The sequence below is a fragment of the Haliaeetus leucocephalus genome, unplaced genomic scaffold (assembly GCF_000737465.1).
Source record: "Haliaeetus leucocephalus isolate CR32 unplaced genomic scaffold, Haliaeetus_leucocephalus-4.0 Scaffold763, whole genome shotgun sequence".
In the NCBI taxonomy this organism is placed as follows: domain Eukaryota; kingdom Metazoa; phylum Chordata; class Aves; order Accipitriformes; family Accipitridae; genus Haliaeetus; species Haliaeetus leucocephalus.
The window spans coordinates 3639165-3655024 of NW_010973199.1; the positions used below are offsets into that span (position 1 = coordinate 3639165).

The following is a 15860-nucleotide window of genomic DNA, read 5'->3' on the forward strand; positions in this document are numbered from 1 at the left end:
TAGTCAATATAACTGCATTTCATGTTTTGTAACCTCATTATTTAAAAAGTAAAATGTTGATGAGCTTTGTAAATTCTAAATTTATAGAGCAATGACTGTCTTTCTGTGTCTGCCTGTGTTGCTTGGAACATTCTGTCTGTAGTGTAATATTCTTGTTGGGGGAATTTAGCTAATTCTTTGTCACCTCTTAATTAGAAAAATAATACTATAAACACAGTATTAAATTTATTTCTCTCTTCTTAAGCATATAAGGCAGAAAACCTCTCAAACCCTAAATTCCTACAGAACAACAGAATTGATATGCCCTTCCAAATATAGCTGCTTTGCCTTGCAAACATTTGTGCAAAAGAATAACCTTACTTTTTATAGCTCATCTTGATGGTCATAGTGGAACTGCCAGCATGTAATCATTGTATCCAAGATCTTGAAAGTATTGTATATCAGACTTATAATTTGAAATACACAATGCAGACTGTTTGGAACATTTTTATTTTTTGAGGAGCTTGTGATATTTAAAGTAGAAGTCAATTCTCTCCGTAAACTTAATTAGTTATGTTTATGTTTGATTATAATTACAGAGAAAAATATGATATGGTGTACATTCACTGAAGTCCTACAGAAAGTTGCAAAGTTCTGCTTGAAACCTCTATTCTAGATGTGTTTTTGACTCAGGACAAAGCCTTTTGCTCTGACAAATACAAGGATCAAATTTGCATGCAAAATGGATGGCACTTATTTTTGTCACCTATCTGTAGATAGTTCTTCTGGTTTATCTTGCACTGTACATTGTCCTTGTTACAACAGTCATCCATTTTAGCCTGACTTACAGTCCTAAATGTACCTTCATCACACACAAATCTGGGATTCACGCTTCTTTTTATTCAAAGTATTTTACGTCAGGAATGTAGAATTCTGAGGTTGAGAGGATTTTTTTCTTTTTTCTTTTTAAGAAAAGGATTCATAATCAAAAGAAATTAAGCCTCCACCATCATGGTCTTTTCTCTCCAATTATTTTTCATAAGTCCTATGTTTCAGCTTTGACAGGATAAGAAATACATAGGATATGTGATAGGCATACAATTGTGAAAGAAATCATGTATAAATCCAGAGAAATGGGTAGGAGTAGAATGTAAATACATGGTATATCAATATTATAGCTTTTCTTAATAAAATTATTTTAGATAAGTGGAGATACATGGTAATGGATGTATTTTTTTCTTCATTGCAGTTTCATAATGATTTCACAGTAATCTGAATTTCAGTGTTTTGAATTTGTGTTGGATTTAAAAAAATCCTCATGTGCAAGCAGTTCTAAACCTGGACTCAAGATCACTTATGGGTTTTCAAGGAAAAAGCCCTATGGAAAATGCAACAGTAAACTGCATGTGCTTTTGTGTATACCAACAGACATAAGTCAAAAGTGGTTTTAGGTTCCTGCTCACAGATAAAAGAAACACTGTGATTTCTTCTCATTTTAATTAAATGAAAGAAAAGAATCTTTCTGAAAAATCTCTTTGCAAAAGGAATATTTTTTTCTTATCGTTCAGAAAAAAAATCTTTATTTTTAGGAGTGAAGAAAAAAAAAGAAAAAGGAGAAAATATATGCAGATGCATTTGCGAGCCAAATTTACTGAGGGAGGCGAATTAAAATCCCACTCAATAAATTCTTCTCATTCCTTTTTTTCAAAGCTTTCTTCACTTCAGTTGTTCCCAAACTGTCATTTTTTGAGAAATATTAAAAAGGAAAATTCAGTTTGTTTTCAATTAAAAGTTTGTTCCTAAGTAATATGGTAATCTGAGACAAAACAATCTGGGTTTGTTTCAAAAAGTTTTAAGACTGTTTCTATAAGGAGGAGTACGGAGAGTATACCCACCAACTGTGCTCCATCTCACTTGTGTGTGATTTGGTTAGCATGTGCAAATACCTTCTGAAAGATCCAGCTCAAACCAAGGGATAATCTAGTTTTTGAGGTATTAGCAGCTGGAAAGAGACAGGGACAATATACCTTTCTTTCATAATCCTCTCCCTTGTATTAGCTTCTCTTTTGTTTTCATTAACCTACTTTAAGTTAGCCATTTCGGCTGCAAGAAGCCAGGAATCTCTTACATGACTTAGGCTTTTCATCCAGGATGTCAGCATTTGAGTATGAACTGGTAAAAGAAGTTGGACATGCCAGCAGTGGAATTTCTGAACCGGTGTAAATGCTTTAGCCCTATGAAAATGCTCTGTAATAATAGAGTTGAGCACTAGTTATCCATTTAAAAAGTACAGAATTGTCAAATATTTAGTAATGAATCATTTACTCTTGTGGTGAGCTTTCTGTCAGGTTACAAAACGTATTTGTACAACACTATATATTTGTTGGTCTTGATTTCCATACAGTCAGATCAGATTGTTGGGGATTTATTCTGATGTGGAAGTCCTGGCAGTGTTGGTTACATTGATCAACTGTATTAGTAATGGAGGAAACCCACTAGAACCTACTTTTCATTGGTTCATGTTAGAAGCATAGTAAAATATGCTGCTTTCTTGCTGTGTTTCACAAAGCAAGGATCTCTGCAGTGTGCAAGCTAAAGAATGAAAGGAATCACAATCTGAGAAGGCATGGGCTTAGTGGAATAAAAGTGTTGTAGTAATGCAGTATTTCTCTAGACTGCTAGCTGCAATGCAAATCTAGCAGGTTCTGCAAAATTGAAAGTTTTGCTGGAAATTTTGTGATTCCTTTAGTATTCTGTGGGCACACACATTGTGCACTCTTGATTTATATAATGCTGACCTTCAATTCATCTTCATTTCTTACATGAAGGTTAATTGTAAGAAGCAGACAGGAAGACTTACAGTCGATTGGCTTTGTGGGCTGGAGATGCTCACAAAAACTGGCAAGACTATTCTGGACAGTTATGTGAGAAACCAGATCTCTTGCGTTCTGGAAGATACTAAGGAAGAGTCACCACTCTGAGGATTACAAAACATTTTGCTTGTGTTGACCGAGCTATTCCAATTCATACTAAATTGTCCCTAGGGCGTTCCAGTTCTACCCCTGTCTTTGTGCTCTGGATTGCTGTCTTACCTGTACGCACCCTTAAACAGATGAACAAACACCAGCTTGTGAAAGGGAGATGAAGGATTTCTAATATATCTCTGAGGAGAAGACAAAAAAGTGCAATTAAAGAGTTAAATTCAGTGTTATGTAAAGGTAACATGGCGAAGAAAAGGAATATGTAGATGATGATTGGCTTTATTGCTTCCCTCAAAATTATTTTTGTCTCAGAAATCTGATTTCAGATTGAAGTGATGAACAAATTGCCTTATATTAGACAACAGCACTGTAACAGTATGCTGTGAGTTAAGGCAAATGGATTTAATTAATCAAGCTCCGTGTGCTCAGATTCAGAAGCGCATGTCTTCTCACATCTGTTTATATCTTCTCTTACAATTTTCATTTTGCTTCCTTATTTTTCCCTTATCACAACTTGTTTTAATATAGCTAACAATTTCTTTTGTCTATTATTCCTTACATCTTGCTCTGATTGTGAAGAAGCATCGGTGCACTGTGCTGAACATGTGCCGAGTGACTGCTGCTGCCTAATGTAGTCACAAGGCGTAGAAACAGCTCGGTGCTTGGCAGGAGCAAAAAAGTATGCTGGAGGAATTTGCTTCCCAGCATGAAGAAATTCTCTATGACTGTTTTGATCTTGCTTGAGACTTGTGAAATACTGAAGTCATGTCAGGTTCTGAAGTGATTATAATTTGCTCCTGAGTTTTGAAATTCTTGATTTTTGGGACAGCATAGCTCCATGCAAAAGCTAGCTGAACAATTCCATGTTTTAGTGGATACACTCCAAGCGTACCATTTTCTCACTCTCTTCCTTCTTGCTGGAATCTGCAATGGATTGATTTACTGCAGATTTCAAACCTGTCAACACCCAAATGTGTGACACCAGCTCTCAATACATGTGAAAGAGCTAAGCTGAGGGACATGATAATATGTAGCAGGGGAAGAAGAGAGAAGTTCTGCAGAATACATTTTGTGCAGTACAGAAAACTTTTCTGTAAACTCCATTTTGAAGTTGAGCAACTCTGGTATCAGCCTGCAGTTATCAGGGAGTTAGAAAACAGTAGGACAGGAGTTTGGACTTCATGACTCTCCCTTGTACTAGAATGTTAGAGGAATCTACCTGTGCTTATACTGCAGAGAGTTTTATGAGCTGCTTAAATCACAAACCTGAAAGTTATTAAAAACATGTATAACTCCCAACTTCAAGCTAAGGAAGTCGATGTTTTGAAAATTCCCCTTGTGGTCAGAGAGCAGCCTCACCCAGCAGCCTGGCCGAATCCGGATAGCTGCAGCTGGACCGGGAAGTGCAGCTGTGCATGAGCTCGGACTTCCCTGTGCAGCTGGCCAGTGATGTCCGCACTTGCCTGGAGTCATGACGCAGCTCTGCTCCGCTGCTGCAGCCCCGCTAGTGTGCACCCTTGCCGTGCTGTTCAAAGTGTCGCTGTCAGTGGACCATGTACCGATGCTGCTCTGGTCAACTCGGAGGTAAGAAATCTCATAAAAGAGCATCTCTATTTAGGCTATTGCTCTGTGTGTGTGCGTGCAGAATATATTGTATATCGTCAGTTGTGGTAAATAACCTCTGGGCAATAAAATTACGCAATAAATAAATTTGCCTTTCGGCAATCAAACAACCTAACAGATGAATTTACCATTTTTTATTTATAATTTTAGGGTTCTAAGCTGCACAGTAAGAAGTAAAATCCATATTCTTCAAATCTGAAAGAGATATGCTTTATTCATCCTAAGGGAACCTTGAACTCCACTGTTAGAGGTGTCGTGACTTAAAGGCACAACAGAAGGCAGTCTCACAAAAAGGAGCTGACCAAAAACTGTGTAAAGATCCTTAATCCTTACATTTCCTAATTCCTGAATCCTGATTTTTCACCTTCATGTTCTTTTTAATGCAGTTTTTTTTGTAAAATACACTGCTGTATGTATAGACATCAGTCGTTAGAAACAACTGCAGAGTCTTGACACGTCCAAAGAGACACGTGAAATTCAGGGGTTTGCATATACTTATGAAATAAGACTGTGCATCTGCCTTGAAAGAGCCAGATATAGACCTCTTTTTTCCAACCAGGAATTTTATTCATGCAGACTTTAAGGATTTTATATAATTACTTGGGATTTCCAGAAATACGGTAGCTTGGGCAATGAAGTGGCTTCAGGTGGGGTACTGGAGATGTAAAGTTGTCAGAGGACTATGCACCACTTATTCACAAGGCTGTCTCTGCAGGGCATACACCTTGGTTTTGTCTAGGAAGTAGTGTCCCAAAACCTAGTAAGATGATGTCAGAAATTTGTAAGAAAAGGCTCCTGAGGGGCTTATGGGATCACAGGACTGACTGGAAGTGCTAAAGGCAAAGTCCTGTTCTGGGTGGGAAGGCAACAAGAGATCTGCTGTACTCTAGGTTTCCCTAAGGTGTGCTTTGGGCTGAGTAAATCACTTGAATCTCTCCTCCTAATTCCTAAAACCTCCACACTCTTAACATGGTTTACCTAAATTGTAAACCGTCTCGTGGAGAGTTCATCTCATACCCTCTGCAAGCACATATGTATTATATACCTAGTTCAACAGGCCTGATCTCAGCTAGGTATTTATTCATTTCACTAATGCAAGTAATCCATAACACGTTGGAATTTGTCAGTCCAGCTGGGTGGCTTCATAAGCATAAAATGCTTTCCTGTGTCACAAAGAGCCTTGGTGTGCAGGTTAAGCCTCACTTTTGCTGTAGGGATGAACAGAAGGAGCTGCAGTGACGGGGATTCCTGTTGGGTCCCTTTGCTGGCATGACCAAGCTATGTGTGCCTGGGCAGAGGGAGTTCTGCTTCTGAACTCCTTTGGTCATCAACTCTTGCCAGGTCTAAATTCATGGGATTTGATTCTTTTGCATCCTTATTGCTTTGTTAATTCCCAGATTGTTACTTGTGATTTACTCTTCTGGAAACTGAGAAAGGAACCAAACCAATGGTTTCTTGGGAGGTAGTTATCCTTTCAGCTAGTTGCGCTGAATTTACTCTACCTTTCATGAGGCTTTGAGCCATTCTTCAACACATTTGAGACTCTGTGAATTATCTAGATGTCACTAGGAAGAGAATTAGACTAAATTCTGCTCTCATTTATCCCACTGTAAATCTTTTGTCTTCAGGCAAGATTATTAAGATTTAAATCTGAGAGCTAAATCTTGTTAATCTTTTTTTTTTTTCTTTTTTTCTGTTGCATCTTAATGTGGTAGTTTTAAGACAGCAATAGGAGGATTCAGAAATTTTATGAACATCATGAGTTAGATTAAGTTCTTCAGGAGGTCATTCTCCATGTATAGTGCCATATAGACAAGCATGCTACTTTTCTGTTGTTTTGTATGTTATGCTGTAATGTTGAGGGCCATGGAAAACAGCTGTGCAGGAGGTGTTGATTGTGTCTCTTTCATACGTATCCTGGACATTGTATTCTTTTCCCAGCAGTAATTAATACCAGCTTTGACATATGTCTACCCATCTCTTAAGCATTTCCAGAAACTGAACCTCTGGTCCTTGGGGAGCTACAGCATATAGAAATCTGAAAATTTTGATAAAGTTTGATTTGATAACTTTGACTTTTTTTTTCCCCTGAAAGAAATAAATGGATGTTTCAACATCAAGACTTTTTGTATATTCAAAATACTTAGTTGATTCATCTCTATATAAGACAGGCATATGTATGAGTAGTAAACCTCTGCATTTAAAAGCAAAGTAAATGTTGGAAAGAGTTGTTCTTAGGATAAAAGTGATCCTAAAAGTCTAAGAAAAGATCACTGCTTCCTTTGTCCTACTTCCTAGTTTATATAAACAACAAACCTGTTGTCAATATAAGCAAAATCTTATCAGTTAATCCTGAGTGTCATAAAAGCAAACTTTCCACCAAGATGCAATTAGCAACTTGCTCTACTGCAGATCGTTCAGGTTTATACAAATCTAGTGCAAGAAAATCAGGATAGTGGACTGATTAAACCAGTTTTATGTTTCCACGAACAGAACATTTTCTGGAAGAAGTGTCCTTCTACCATGACCTTTGCATTTTTGAAAGGTGAAGTTCTTGTGGGGCAGAAATTAGTTCTCATGAAAGTCAATGAAGCAACTGGAACAAAGATTTATGTTATCTTATAAATAAAGAAACAGTAACAGCAACTTTTGGTTGCTAACCCTTAACTCTGTGCTTTACATCTTGGTACTTTGCAGTGATACAAGGTTTGCAGTGTGTGATCTACAGGCCTATGAAATCTGGAAACTACTATTAAGAGTTTTAGGAAGGGTAATTGAAGAAGCGCAGCAATTATCAACGGATTTCTATTCACTTTGTGGAAACATGTCCCACCAGTTTAAAAGTTCAGTGATTCATTAATGAACAGAAGCTGAGATTTACCAATCTATTCTATCACCCTCTCCCAGGTTATCTGTTAGGATATGATATCGGATAGTTGAAGGATAATACATTTTGCTCTTCTTTAAAACTAACAAGTGTTTGAAAAGCCATGTCTCAGAACAGCTATATTAGAAGAATGTAACACTTTAAAGTTTCTCTTTTATGCATTATTATTATACTGTGATCATGCTATTAAATATAAGGTTAGATGTCAGATGAAACCTGCAACTGACAAATACATGCAGTGTGCAAAGCATAAGGGAAGTATGATATAAATCCTTACAGGGTCATTAGTAAATCAAATACTTCTTTCCTCTAGAAAGAAAAATGCAGATCTCTACTTGGAGAAAAATAAGTGTTTTCTACCAAACAACAACCTTTCTCCATTGAACTCAGGAGAAGGATGAAGTGGGAATAACTCAGTAGGTCACAGTGTCCTGCTTTTCAAAAAGGAATACTAATATATCAGTGGATATTCTCCAAATAACTTTGGCCTGGAAAAGTTGACCTTTATCTTAAATTAGCCTTTAAACTAATATGCCCTGCTTGCTTTTCGAAGTGGAAGAGATGGAGAGGTTGCTCTTGCATACAATACACAGTCAAAAATTGATTTGGCCATTTTGAACCAATATTGAAAAGAATTTATTTCCCTCCACAGATTAGAGAGGGAGCTTGAGGAAATAAATTCATTAAAATTAGCTTTTGCAATTGCCCCCTCATGTGTTTGTTTTAGGAATGATTCTTGCCTACAGTCATTGAAAATATATTGCTACCTTCATTTATGCTATGCTAATATTGGGAAATTAATCCTTTTCTGAAAATCCAGATTATAAGTGACTTGGGGAAGGTGTTAATGTCAAATAGTACATTTGCAGTGTTTCCTAAAACTGCAAGGAATTTACTGAAAAATCTCCTGGAAGAAGGTGGAACGTAAAAAGTATACAGTGGAACAGAAAACTGTTTTAGCTGTAACTTTATTGGGCTTCTGTGGAGATACTGTGTGCCAGCATGCATGCCAGTTTACTTCTGCTGTGCAGGAGAAAATATTATTTCTTATATGGTAATCACAAGGTGATGGAAAGAGAGAACTGACAAGAATAATATGTAGGAAGGAGTTCAGAAGCCAGCTACAAAGCAAAAATGTAAGCTCACAAGTTAGAGTGATAGAAGTCCTGTTATCTTACCATCTGCCCTTCTGGTGGATCCAGGTACAAGAAATCTTGAAATCGCTGCTTTCATCAAAATTAAGTGCTCAAACCCCAGTTCTACCTAGAAAGAGCACTGGTTAGAGAAGAATCTGTATGCTTAAACTTGTTGTCATGCCAGAGCAGTTAGGGACAAGAAAGAAGCAAAATACCAAGCTAAGTTTTCTTTGCTCTCTTTCTTTAGTGCATTGTCTGGCTATTGGAGGAAAGAGAGAGCAGCTGAGTTTTAAGTTTCCTCCTTTTAGCCAGCAGGAAAGCACATACCTTAGTAGAGATGCTGGTTGTTTTGAGCCCCCACACCTGAGGACCCCAGGATGGTTCTACGGTGGGGAGGTTAAAAGTCTGATGTGCTTGGCATGCAGATGACTGCACAAGCTGTGCATCTTTGGACATTAAATTTTGTGTGAGCAATCAATAGTAGGAATCCATATGTGTGTTAGCCTACTGCCTCTTTCATCCTACACCATTCCTTACTGATCTCTTGCTGACCTCTTGGGGTGAAGAGTTCAAAGGGATGGTCCGGTTCATCGCCTTCAGTAAGGCACACCATCAGCGTATCCACGATGCACTGTCTGTGGCAGTCACGTATCTCAGTCTCCGGTTCACAGTAAACCAGCACGTAAAACACACAGACGTTTCCTGTCCGAACCACGGTGACAATACTGTTGCACCCTGCTGACAGTAGCAGCCCATGCAGTGAGGGGTGTAGCCTTGCCTACTGCCATGCACAGTGCTCAGCAAACTATTCAAAAGCAGAAAAATAAATGTATGTGTAATATGGTGAATATAAGTATTAGGCAAATGCTGCATTATGATAGAATTATTAACTAACTGATGTAGATTTATTTTTCTAATGACGATGCTGGAGTTACTGAAGTTGACTGCTTGGAAGATAAAAGGTCTCACAAAAGGCACTTTTCAAGGTTAGCTAGCTAGCAAGAGCTGCTTCAAGGAACAGGGAATATCTTAGAAGCAAGTAGGCTTTAAAACAGAATCATTAAATTTCTGCGGTTTTGAGTTCACAACAAAAGCCTTTGCCATTGTGCTGCTGCTTTTGTTTCATGTGCTTTCTGTTACCTTTTATTCTTAATTGCAAGTCCCAAAAGCTCTCAAAATCTTCATTTTTTTCTAATATTAGGCATGAAATAGATTTATTTAGTTAGTTTTTAAAATAAATATACCAGGATATTCACCATCTTTTCCTTCACACAAGCCATTTTTTAACATCTCGTATAGAATCACAGAATCATAGAATGGTTTGGGTTGGAAGGGACCTCAAAGCTCTAGTTCCAACCCCACTGCCTTTAATATCATTAGTATTTTGGTGTGGCCATGCAATGCATAAAGTCAGTATGAAAGCCAGTTCCTGAATATTCAGTCAGAATCCTTGGGAGTTTTTGTATTTTCAAATACCTTATTTTTAAAGATTATAATTAAATATTTGAGATCATAAGGTTTGACTTTTCTGCAAAGTTGAAGCATGTCTGTTACAATTCCTAAGTTGTTTGGCTTCATAAATATAAGTTAATGTGGATTTCCAAGCACAAATTAACAAAGAAATGAAGATGCTGAGTAAAACTAAGAAAATATCAAATGATAATTTCAACCAAATAGAAAAAAATTTCCTTCCTACACAGCAAGGTTTACTTCTAAACTTGAAAAGTGACAGTCAGAAGATATACTAGAACGTAATTTTAACATTCACAGCACGTTGTCCTGAAAGAGTCTTCCACATGTACGGTTTGCTCTAACACTCTCCCAAACGCCAAAATCTGAAGTGAGCTAGGTATCTAGTACTGCAGGACTGCACTGTTTTTATCTCCATCGTGGGTGCAATTAGAGGCTTTCAACTCACTCTCGGCAGTCTTGATGGGAATTACTGGGAAGTCTTGAAGTGAAATACAGATTTTCTTTATCCAAGAAACAACACTGAAACTACCCTCTGTGTTCATTACCCGTGTTCTGCCTCCATCTTAAGAGGCTGCAAAGATTGTTCTCCTTCATAAAAGCTTGCTGTGCAAGGGTCATTTCTGAATTGCTTTTGGGTTAGAAAATTTAATCAGCATCTCAACTTCACCAGATTGCAATCATATAATAGCTGATGCTACAGCACATAGCAATTCTCTATATTCTATTCTCTGTAATTAGAACCAATTAGGGGGTCTGGAATATCTGATTTCTCAGGCTTTAGCAACTGATGTGTATTTGGGGAAGATGGGAGATGACATTTCAAGCTCTGGGTTTTCTACAGAATGACAATTTTACCTTAGTCAAAACACTAGGACCAAAATTTTCATAATAAATTTCATCCCTATAGACCCATGTTGCATACTGTTAAAATCCCAATCAGGTGTTGAAAGAATAATGCCACCTCTTGTTTTGTCCATAACTGGTTTTTTGTAGCAGCAAAACTAAATAGATGAATTATTTCTCTGTCCAGTCCTCATAATGACAGGTTGGCAAAAGAATCATAAGCTTTTCTTGGTGTCTTGAGCCATTCTGTTCCGAAGAACAACTTCTTCTGGAAAGGTGGCTTTTCTGAGCTGCTTCTGCAGAATGGTTCCTTCATCGTGAAAACCTTAGGAGAGAACATATTGTTTACAATAACACCAAAAAGCCGCTTTCACTTAACAGAAGAGGGTTCTACTCCTCTCTGGCCACCAAGATGTCTGACGGCACTGGATAGTGTTTGGGGAGTTGGGATTCCCTCTGGGAATTGTCTCTGAAGGTTTTCAATGTATTCTTCATTCCACTTAGTAGCTAATTTTTTTGAAAGATGCAACTGTGCTGTCGTACACAAATAAGAAAGTAGAGAGAGACAGTTATCTTGATTGGACAAATTTCATCCCTGCTGTAACAGAGTTAATGTGATATGGGCATAAATGGGCAAGTTCTTTTCCTCTTGAGTAGAGTGAAAGTAAACTGAACTGTAAACCTGATTTTAATCCAAAGATGATGATATCATTACCTGCTGCTGCATATTTAAAGAAAGAAGAGGTGTCATCATTGGCAGCAAATTTTACAGGAAAAAAATTTTTCTTTGCAGATCACAGTGGAATCCAGACACTGCTTTGCATGAAGGACACGTTGTCTCAGCACAGGAGCTGACCGTACTCTTGCAACCTGTTTTTACCCAGAATTCCAGAAACCTTATCTTGTTCCTGCATGATACAGTATGTAACATTAATTCTTTTTCTCTCGCCAATGCCAAGTACCTAAATGAGATGCCATGGCTCCTTCTTACCAATGTACTCTCTTTGTTTTTCAGCTTAGCATAGGTGATTTCACATACCTCAGTGAATTCTACGGTAACAAGAATCCATTTCAAAATGTGCAGGCAAGTATTTCTCTCTTTTACTTCTTTATATGCAGTATTTAAAATTAAAAAGAGATGTAAGAAAGATGCAAACAGACAATAATTGGAAAAATTAAACTGAATTATAGCAGTTTTCCTATTTAAGTTATTTATTGAGATTATTCCAGTTTAAGCAGATGAGTTAAAGGCAATCAACTAAGTTTGCAGAAGTGTGTTTTGTAGCTATTTTATTTCTGAAGATCAAGTTTTCAGAATTCATCGTAACTGACAAAATTGTTCCTAAACATGCTGCAATTTTGTATTTGAAAAAAACAATATCAACTTCAAGACTGACACCCCCAAATTTTGGTTTGAAGACATAGGAAGAAAAGAAATTATAGGAATCAATTATTTATTCCTGATTTTCAGAATTGAACATCCATTTTATTTTCATAGAAATTGAAGCTCATGCAGGGAGTTAACTGTTTCATATTTGAATGTTGTTAATATATGACTAGATACTGGATTGCTTTAATCTTCATGAAAAAAAGTCATGCTACTTGAGTAATTTGAAATAAACTCTGGGCACAGCATCTAACACAGAGTCCTGAGCCGGTCAGCAGCTTCTTCTGTCCTCACTGAGGCGGTTTATGGATTTTGTGCACAGCATCTATGGTTGTACTTACATGACAGTTTATTGAAATGTAATTAGGCAAAGGAAGTGTTCACACATGGAAGTCATAAAGGCATTCCTGCAGGCAGTGCAGTATGAACAGAGCTATTAGTAATGTAACTGGTATCAGAGCACATGAGGAACTGCAAATTCCCAAGCACCACACAGCAAGCTGTATGTGTAATTAAATACATAAATATTCACATATTACCTGTCTCTGCATCTATACTGTCTAAGAACCTCACGTCTTCCTTGTATCACTGATACTGGAGATCTTCATCTCTTTGCCGTATAATGGCATTGTAACGCTGGTGCTGGCACAAAAACAACTATTCAGAGGATGTACATGGGTTTTCTGATGAATGAATGGCAGTAATATTCATTTGTAGTGTAAGGATCAGCGGTCGTGTCCACAGGCAGATCTACTGGTACTTCTCTGGTATGCCTTATTTTCTCCAGGTTTAAAATCTATGCAAGGCTGTGTCTGGAGCAAATTTTGTTGCTGCCTGAGTGCAAAACTGGTTTGATTTTGGAAGCTGTGTGAAATGTACACATGGCATTGCAAGCTCCTAATGATGTGGTGATTTTATTTAAGTAGGCCCTGGATGTTTAAGAGGAGGGAAATTAAAGTATTTAAAACCTTATTCTTTTGACTTGTAATAAGGACTCCATCAGCACTGTAGATACAGCTTATAGATGAGTCCAGAGACTGATGGATTCAGAAATTGGGTGGTACACTGAGTGGATTGGGGACCTACTGAGGGCTAGTGAGGAGGTCCTCAGCTAAAGGATGGTGTTCAAGTAAATCTTTGGTCTGTATCTGGCAGAGCAAAGATTTAAACCCAGGTTTTCAACAAGCTGAATAAATGTCAAGTAACAGTTTGTTTGCTTTCTGACCTTGCCCCTGTTCCCTTTCTGTCTTGGAGCTGAGAAACTTTTTCTCATTACAGCTTCTTTAAAACTGGAAAGTTTCTTTGACAAATTGCTTTCCTTAACTCCAGCACTTCCTAGTTTTTTTTCGGTTGGACTTGGCAATCTTAATACTTTTCTAGCATAGTTTTGTGGGGGTGAGGTGCTGTAAGTTGAGTGAAAGAAAACGAGATGTATAAATTAAATATTTCTTTTTCACCTAGGTGCTCATATGGAGAATTTTGTCAATATCTATTGCATAGAATTCTAGCTTTTAGGGCCAGAAAGGATCTATATAATCATTCAGTTCCATCTTGGATGTAACAGAGGCTGCAAAAATTTGTTCAGTTGCACTCCGCTTGAGCTACTTTGGGAAAGAAATCCTTTCTTAATCATGCTATGAAAGACTCTATCGTAATATTCACAGAACACAGGACAAAGTGAAGGTCAGGTCTGAATTTTCTCACTGGGGAAATTAGAATTTTTGATGTTGCATAATCACAAATTTTTATACCTTCACACTCTTTATTATACAAGTGATTCATTAAGCTATAATAGACGTTCCGTGTCACTTGAGTATGCTCCTTTTGAACTTCAGAAATGCAAATTTATTCACAAACCTAAACTGGAGATGTCATTTAGAAGGTATATGTGCATGTAGCAGCATGTGTACTACAATAAGGAAGTGTTATTTGTAAAAGAGTTATAGGCTTGTAAACCACAGAGACATTTGCAGATATTAGATTTGTTCAGCTACATTAGCAGCTGTTCTGAGCTTTTGGGATCAATGGGTTTGTATGCAATAAAAGAGTTCTATTTCCAGTTAATACAAAAGGAATCTTGCAGGTAGATCATTTATCTTAAACATTCAAAGAACTTTTTAATTAAATAATAAAATACAAAGATTAGCACTTGGGGAACATTTTGTCAAGCAGTCACCTACCCTACAAACTATTTTTCTTTAATATTAGCTTTGGCTTTCCCCAAACAACGCTCAGCTCCTTAGAACTGCACTGTATGGTAACACACTCCAATTAGTGGCCAGCTGTGCAGCTGCATAATTATTATTGTAAGTCATTGCCATTCGTGGTTCTATATCTCCATCGTATCCTCACTCAGTGGTCATAGACTGAGGAGTACTATTTAGCCATGTGTGATACAGAGATCCTACTATAGTTTTGATTGTCTTTGTTTCCTTTCTCTTTACCTCTTTTAGTTTTATTATATTATTTTTTGACAAGGGGGCATGCAGAACTGCATAATAATCAAGATGTAAGTTCATTGTAGATTTATTCAGTGACATGATAGTGCTTTGTTCTCTAGCCTTTTCCAAAAAACTACTAATATTTGATTTTTCAATTCTGATCACTATCAGCCACTGAATTGCCATTTTCAAAGAGCTGTTCTGCCTCTTAAGGTTTCGTTACTGAAGGGTAACACTCAGTTCTGAGTCTATTATCTCTTATTGTGCACATAAATTTAGTGGTGTTTTTTTTCTCACCCTGTGCTCTGTTGAAATCAATTTACATTGAATCTCATCAGTTACTTTGTTGCCCAAGAGGTTGTACCAGAAGTTGCTTCTGCAATTCGTCAGCCCTTGCCTTTAGTATCTTGAATAATTCAGTGTAATCAGCAGATTTCGTTAACTCATTTATGCCTTTTTACCAGATAATTTATGAACATATGGAACAGAACAGACCCTAGTGCAGTAACAGGTACTTTTTTCTACCCCTTGCTTGTGATCTCTTTACCTACTCTTTACCTATCCTTTACCTACTTCCATGTGAAGACTGCCTCTCTCAAGCTAAAGCAGCTTAATTTCTTTAGGAGTCTTCGCTTCAAGACTCTGCTGAGTGCCTTTTGTGGATCCAAGTACAATCTATCAGCTAGAACTCCCTGGTGTACATGCCTATTGACTCCTTCAGAGATTTTCAGCAGAACTGTGAGGCACAACTTCTTTTTGCAAAAGCCATTTCAGTTTTTTCCCAGTGTAATCTTTCCTTGTTGTTATAGTCTGTATGTTATTCTTTGGAATAGTTCTTCCCGTTCTTGCACTTCGGGTTTGCCTCTCTATAGTTCCTCAGATCTGTCTGTAACCCTTGAAAAAAAATCTGGTGTCATGTTTCCCACCATACAGTACGGTGGTATGGAGGTTTGTTCAACAATACTTTTTGTAGCTGCAACATATTTTAGCAGTTAAAGCGCATCAGATCAATTTTCATTAAAATCATAATATATAGCTTTATGCATACATTTGGAGAACACAGGTACAGTGTAAAAGTCTATAAGATTAACAGTAATCAGAAAGTTAAAA

General features: G+C 37.3%; 1 protein-coding gene across 1 annotated transcript in view; it reads left to right on the forward strand.

Moving 5' to 3' along the window:
* The first annotated feature begins 4431 nt into the window (after positions 1-4431).
* ATP6AP1 (ATPase, H+ transporting, lysosomal accessory protein 1) overlaps positions 4432-15860 on the forward strand; it is a 53548-nt gene continuing 42119 nt past the window's right edge. Inside the window, exons 1-3 of the mRNA XM_010581302.1 lie at positions 4432-4544; positions 11716-11842; positions 11938-12006. Of these exons, the coding sequence (XP_010579604.1) occupies positions 4432-4544; positions 11716-11842; positions 11938-12006 (309 nt within the window). The remainder of the gene's footprint in view (positions 4545-11715; positions 11843-11937; positions 12007-15860) is intronic.